Raw genomic sequence first — 6,976 nt, 5'->3', positions numbered from 1 at the left:
ATGGCCTTCACCCCGGCCTTAGCCACCACGCTGGCACTGCTCGCCGGGATCCTGCCACACAGCCTCAGTGAAAACTCGGATCATAAAAAGGTGAGCAGTGCCCCTGACTTCTGTGATCAAAGGGTGGAGACTGAGGACTACAGACAGCTTGCAGCCTCCCTTCAGTGGGGACCCAGGCCCTGACTGGAGGTGTGAGGGGACCCCGGATGCACTTCACAAGCCTGTTCAAGTTCCAGTCGCCTTCCTGGACCTAGAGAGCAGTACCCTGGCCCAGGCCCCATCGGCTCTCACCACTGGGCCTACCACATCCTAACCCCTCCCTACTGCTGCTTCTGGGTCCTCTTCTGCCCTCCTCCCAGGCCCAGGGCTCCTCTAGATGCAGTCTTTCTTCCCTCCATTTTTTTAATTCTGAAAGTTCCTCCCTTCTTTTCTTCCTTCCTTCCTTCCTTCCTTCCTTCCTTTTCTCCCTCCCTCCTTCTTTTCTTCCCTCCCTCCCTCATTCCTTCATCTATGTACATGATGACCAGAAACAACTCAGGGGAGTTCATTCTCTTCTCCTGTCTTTACTCAGTCTTGCCCATCCCAGGCTGCCCACCATCCCAGGCTGCCCACCATCCCAGGCTGCCCACCATCCCAGGCTGCCCACCATCCCAGGCTGCCCATCCCAGGCTGCCCACCATCCCAGGCTGCCCACCTTCCCAGGCTGCCCATCCCAGGCTGCCCACCATCCCAGGCTGCCCACCATCCCAGGCTGCCCACCATCCCAGGCTGCCCACCATCCCAGGCTGCCCACCATCCCAGGCTGCCCACCATCCCAGGCTGCCCACCATCCCAGGCTGCCCACCATCCCAGGCTGCCCACCATCCCAGGCTGCCCACCATCCCAGGCTGCCCACCTTCCCAGGCTGCCCATCTCACACAGCAAGCCCCTTTGTTGGCAGAGCCATCTCGCCACCCTCCCTCCAGTACCACTAGCCATTCAGACTGTGGTCTGGGACTATTTCCCAGTGTCATTGTTTGGGAGCCATGGAGGTGAGAGGGCAGGAAATGGGATGCAGAGGGAACCGACTGAGCCCCAGAGCCTGATTCTTTTTGCTCAATCAAACCCTGTTTGGGGAAGAGGGTACACTGTGGGGAGGTGTCTGGGGTAACCACCTCATGGCTTCTCTTCCTGGACCCCTGAGTTTTTGGGCAGTGCCAGGATCTCATCCGCCCCTTCATAGACAGGAGCTGGTGACCAAGGCTGTCTCTGCAGGCCAACGGAGACAGGTGCGTCCACCACACCCACTGCCTCAGTGACTGCTGCCTCATAGACCTGGAAAGAAGCGGGGCCTTCTGCACCCCCAAGTCTCGTATGGGCATGGCGTGCTTACCCCAGGTGAGAGACCAGCAAGCGGGGAAGGGGGGGTACAAAAACACACGCCTCTGCTCCCACCTCCTGGGATGCCCTTCCCCCACTACCCACCACTATGGCTCCTCCTGCAGTAGCCTTCCTAAGCAGCCTATCCACACCCCGGGCTGCCTCACTCAGCTGGAGAGCTTGCAAAGGAAGCCTCACAGCCTGCCTGGTGACTGCACATAGTAGATGCTCAACAAATGTTTGTTGAGTGAGAATCTTTTTCTTAACCTTTGTGATGTAAGGAGGGGTGGCAGAAGACGCCTACGCTTTCCTGGTGCCCATCTTCCTGTCACCATGATCCGGTCACTTGGGAGAGCTGCAGGGCTAGCTGGGACCTCAGCTTTCCGGTGGGATCCTCACTTACATCCTAGTTTCCCTAGCTCCCTGCCTGGGCCCTCTCTGACCTTTTGTTTCCTTACCCATTAAGTGGGACTAATGTGTCTAGCTCACAAAGTGACTGGGACATTCACAGGGCTCACTCAAGCAGGCTGTTGTCAACTGGAAGACACAAAGGCACAGAATGTCTTGTTCCTACTCACTGGCCATGGACCCAAACTCTCCTAGGGAAGATGGACCCAGCCTCCATATCCCTGCCTGACCCACTACCATTGTCTAAAGGAAGCAGCCACGGACCCCACTGTGGCCTAGAGAATCTCTTTATTAGAGGGCACTGGGTACATTGTCTCGCCCACTATAATATGGAGATAAAAAAGTCACTCCCCTGGTCGGCTTTCTGTTTCTGTGATAAACACCATGACCAAAAGCAACTCCGGGAAGAAAGGGTTTGTTCCAGCTTCTACTTCCAGGTCACAGCCTATCACTGAGGGACGGCAGGCAGGAGCTGAAGTAGAGACCATGAAGAAATGCTAATTAGTGGCTTGCTCCCAGGCTCAGCTTAGCTTTTTATACCAGGTCCACCTGCCTAGGGATGGTGCCACCCACAGTGGGCTGAGCCCTCCCATATCAAGGACAATCCAAGAGAGGCAGTTCCTGAATTGAGGTCCCCTCTTCCTAGGTGACTGTAGATTATGTTAACAGGAAAGCCCAGACATGGAGGGGGATCCCAGTTGGGGACTGGGGGCTTATCAGTGTGGAGCCCTTCTGGCAGAGGATGAGGTTCCTTTCCCAGCACTCACATGGTGGCTCACAGCCATCTGTAACTCCACTTCCAGGCATCTAACAGGCATGCAGGCCTGTACATACATGCAGGCATATAAACACATACAGTAAAATAAATAAAGCTAGAAAGAGAAACCAGGCCAGCCGCTGTTGTCCCCCCTGGACAGAGGAGGGGACCGAGGAGCCCAGGCTGTGCTCAGTCTTATAACATGGAGCCTCAGGTTGGGTGGCTCCCACCACTGCTTACACTTGTCTGGCTCCCCAGGAAGTATAACCCCCTTCCCTCCCTCTCCCACAGACTAAGGGGGCCCTGAACATCATGTGTCCTTGCCGAGTGGGCTTGAGCTGCCATTCCAAGGACCTGATGTGCCCCCGCCGGTGCCAGATGATTTAGAGGAGGACACAGGCCTCTCCCGGTCACTGCTGCACCCTCTCCCAAGTGCCCCTCTCCGCAGGAGCCCCCATCCCACCCCTCAGCTCCAAGCATTAAAGTCGCTTCCTGGCTCTGGTCTCTGTCTGTCCTCTGTGGGAAAGTCAAAAGGGAAGACTGAGGCAGGGAGAACTCCTCTGGGGCTTTGTGTTTGCCTAACACCTTGGTGGGGAGGGGGCTGGGAGGGATGGAGAGACGGTGAGCTTCATGGAAGGGGACAGGGCCGAGAGATGAGCCTGGGGTGTGTGTGGGGGACAGAGTGGGGGAATCTTTGAGGGGGTACTGCACACAGATGGTACACACACACACACACACACACACACACACACACACACACACCTTTTTTTTTAAAAAAAATGCAAGAATGTGACCCAGTGGAGTGGTAGATGAGCTGGTGCCTTGATTTCTCCCCTGTATAGACAGAGTATAGACACTGTATAGACTAGGGCTCAGATCAACAGGCTGTGCCCAGGTCTCACCCTCAGGAGTCACCGTGGACTTTTCTACTTCATGAACACCTAAAAACCCACCTGAACTGGTTTATGTGATGTAGGGAATTTGTTCATGGTTAGATATGAAGTTCAGAGCCAAGGCAGATCCCAGCTCAGACCCCAGCCAGTCCCAGTTGCCTAGCAACGACAGATGTCTCCCAGTAACAGTGAGTTTTACTGAACACCATGTTTCCAGGCTGCTGGACCTTCTCCTCTGTCCAGTGGAGGCCAGAAGTATTGGATTTCCCTGGAGCTGAATTGTAGGCAGTTATACACAATGTGTATGCAATACTCTCAGAGGCCAGAAGAGGGCATCGGCTATCCTAGAGTGGGAGTTACAGATGGTAGTGAGCTGCCATGTAGGTGCTGGTCCTGGAACCCAGATATTCTGCAAGAGCAGCCAGTGCTCTTAACATTGAGGACCTCTCCAGCACCCTAGCATGTCTTAGGGTTGATTTATGTGTGTGTTTTCTTGTGTACACAGGTACATGTGTGTTTCTGTGTAGCGCCTGCACTACAGGAGGGTACGTGAGCCGGGAAAGGGGCTGGAGATTTACATACATACACACACAGACAGAGACACGGAGTCACTGGTCATCCTTGATACAAGAATGCCCACTTTATTGTGCTCCAGGGAAGCTTATATAGGGATTCTTAACTGCTAGCCACACCTCAGCTCTTGGGATTTCCAGTTGTAAAACTCACCAGAACCCACTCCCTTGCCATCAGGAACTCGTGAGGGTCTCGTGCTCAGAGCACCTGCAGACACAGGAAAACAAGTTGTTCACTTCATCAGGCAAAGGGTCTGAGGCAGGCAAAGAAAATCAAAGGGCCAGGGGTCTGCAGCCCCAACATTTCTGTATGCAGGGCAGAGGTCAACCTCTGACGTAATGATCATCAGGAGTTCTGTACCTTTTTGTTTGGTCAGGATCTCCCCCTATCTCTCATCAAGCAGGCTGGGGCAGGCTAATGAATCTAGGAACCCACCCATGTCTGTGTCTGTGGTGCTGGAATCAGGAGCATGTACCCAGTAGTGAGTGGGGGTGCTGTCTTCACCATCGGTGGGCCCCTAGAAAGCACCTGCTTCTCCAGTTCTCTCCCCTGGCTGTGACCCTGGGAACTAGGAGAGCCTTGGATTTTCAAGTCACTGCACAGAGGACGGCCTTGGACTCAGCAGACACTGTGGGAGTCAAAAACCTACCTTTTCCGGGCATGGTAGTGCATGCCTGTAATCAACACTCAGGATGCTGGGCTCAAACTTGCCCTGAACTTCTGATCTCCTGCCTCAGCCTTCCAAGAGCTGGGGTCACAAAGCCAGTGGAACTCAGCTGGGGTTTAAATCAGATCCTACTGGGGCCAGAGGCTTCCTCTGGCAGCAAGTGCGTGCCACTCAGGGGGCCTCCACTCTTCTCAGGCTTTCTACACTGTAACAAGAATTCTCTCCCTAGGACGGGATAGACAGGAACACTAAACATCTCTTCCCAACTGTAAGATCCAGACAATAAACCAAAGTTCCCTTCCACCAAAGCTCCCCCGAGGAATTCTGACTTTATTCTGCTTATTTATGCAACAGGGGTGAGGGGCTAACCCAAAGCAGCTGCTCCGGAAGTCGGCCCCCCAGTGCCTATGTCGCCTTCCCTGTGTCTGCGAAGATGGAGCCCCTTCCCCTAATCTACTTCAACCCCTTCCCAGACCACTCCCACTCGGGAGCAATTAGGGTTGCTGGAAGGCAGGTGATAGTCACATGACCCGCCCCTCACAGCGTTTGCCTGAACTGTAACCCAGAGCAGCTGAACTCCTGGAGAGTTCCGATGCTTTTCTGGGAGGATGGTCTGGGACCACTCGCGCCCATGGCTTGCTCCTCTGGCCTGTCTCTTCGGATAGCCCAGGACCTCTCCTCCCGGCCTTTGGTCACATGGTTATGACGTGGGAGGGTGGCCAAGCCTTTAGCTGCACCTTCCAACCACTCCTGGACCACCGTGCCACGCAACAACAGTTCATTTTGAACGTATCTCCCCGACCCTCCCCCAGCTGTCACTCCAGTCTGGGAGGGCAGGCAGCCCCCGGGGGTGGGGTTGGCAGGAGAAAGCTGGAAACAGCACAACAGGGGACGTCTAGGAGAAACAAAGGCTCTGGTCCCGGGTTTGGGCTGTCACAGACTGGGGGTGCTCAGCCCCTGACCTGAGCTCACAGCGCTCAACATACTTTACTGGGGACACACTAGATACAAACCACTTTTCTCAGGTGTCCAGGACAGGACTGGGGATGAGAGAGCGGACCTCGCCGACAGAGTGCCCGTTAAGTATAATCCACAGCTGAAGTTGGTCGAAGTCAGCAGTGAACCCGAGGAACGGGGTTTCAGGCAGAGGGAATATAGGCTGAGAAGTCAAGGCAGAGCCAGAGGAGGAGGCACAGTGAAGGAAGAGGAAGAGGAGGGGGCTGGGGCCAGGGAAGTAAGAGGAAGCCATGAACAAAAGAGCTGAAGACCCTGTCCTCCTGCACCTGGAATCTGCAGGGAGATGGATTCAAAAGGGAAGAAGAGATAAATATGATAATTCCAGAGAGGTGGTATTAAGGTGAGGACAGGAAAACAGGATGGTCCTCCATGGCCTCCATGGTTGGATCCTCCATAGCTGAGTCCTCTTTTACTGGGGTCCTCCATAGCCAGCATCTTGCTCTTTGCTGGAGTCTTCCTTAGCAGGAGTCCTGCTTAGCTGAGGTGCAGAGGCTTCCTCCTGAGGCAGCAGGGGGATCAGCGCAGGGCGCTCTGAGTAGGGTGCTGGAGGCCCAAGGCAGTTCTGAGGTAGGGGAATGGAATCATGGGAGTTGACAGGGTTTCTCTAGATGTTCTGGACGAGTGGACAGGAAGGACAAGGGGTGAGGGGATGGGACAGAGAAGCAGTGAGAAGGCAGGAAGAGGCATAGCTAGTGCAACCCTCACTCCGCTGTCCTTGCAGGGCTTCCACCTGCCAGAGGACCAGCGAGATGGCTCAGCAGCTGAAAGTGCTCATCATGCAAGCCTGATGACCTGGGTTCGATCCCCAGATCCCACAGAGGATGGAGACAACTGATTCCACAAAGGTGTCTTCTGACTACACACACAGATAATAAAATACATTCATTTAAAACACCCTTCAATAGGTATAAGAATCCATGACACCCGCTGTCCACATCTGGTCCATGTTACATGTAGCACAGTGTGCAGACCAGGAATTCACATGGTGCCCCCTCCACCAGGACGGGTGTCACCCTGACACCCTCAAGGCTTGCTTCAAGGTCAGCCTGGGCTGCAAAGTGAAATCTTGTCTCAACAACAACAACAACAGCAACAACAACAGGGCCCGTCCTCTTTGCTCAGCATTATGTCAGTAACAGGCTCCCCTCACACAGGCAGGTCTTGTCTGTCACCCTCTCCCAGCCACATCCCACATCCCGCCAAGGCTGTCATCCAAAGCCACGTGAGCCATTCGCATTTGTAGGAGCTGAAATCCAACACATCAGGAAGTGCACCAGCTTGGTTTTAACAGTTGCATTTCAG

General features: G+C 54.5%; 1 protein-coding gene across 1 annotated transcript; it reads left to right on the top strand.

Moving 5' to 3' along the window:
- Clpsl2 (colipase like 2) lies at positions 1–2,911 on the top strand. Its single transcript, XM_048451090.3, has 3 exons — positions 1–90; positions 1,255–1,377; positions 2,816–2,911. The coding sequence occupies exons 1-3, from the start codon at positions 1–3 to the stop codon at positions 2,909–2,911; spliced, it is 309 nt and encodes a 102-aa protein (XP_048307047.1).
- The last annotated feature ends 4,065 nt before the right edge of the window (positions 2,912–6,976 follow it).

The sequence above is a fragment of the Myodes glareolus genome, chromosome 18 (assembly GCF_982192425.1).
Source record: "Myodes glareolus chromosome 18, mMyoGla1.1, whole genome shotgun sequence".
NCBI classification, from domain to species: Eukaryota; Metazoa; Chordata; class Mammalia; order Rodentia; family Cricetidae; genus Myodes; species Myodes glareolus.
This window is presented reverse-complemented; position numbering and strand designations above follow the sequence as displayed.

Excerpts from the sequence above, each read along its gene's own strand:
- Clpsl2 (XM_048451090.3), top strand. The coding sequence starts at position 1 with ATGGCCTTCACCCCGGCCTTAGCCACCACGCTGGCACTGCTCGCCGGG. Across the intron at positions 91-1,254 it reads AAAACTCGGATCATAAAAAG|GCCAACGGAGACAGGTGCGT; the intron begins GTGAGCAGTGCC and ends CTGTCTCTGCAG. Across the intron at positions 1,378-2,815 it reads GCATGGCGTGCTTACCCCAG|ACTAAGGGGGCCCTGAACAT; the intron begins GTGAGAGACCAG and ends CCTCTCCCACAG.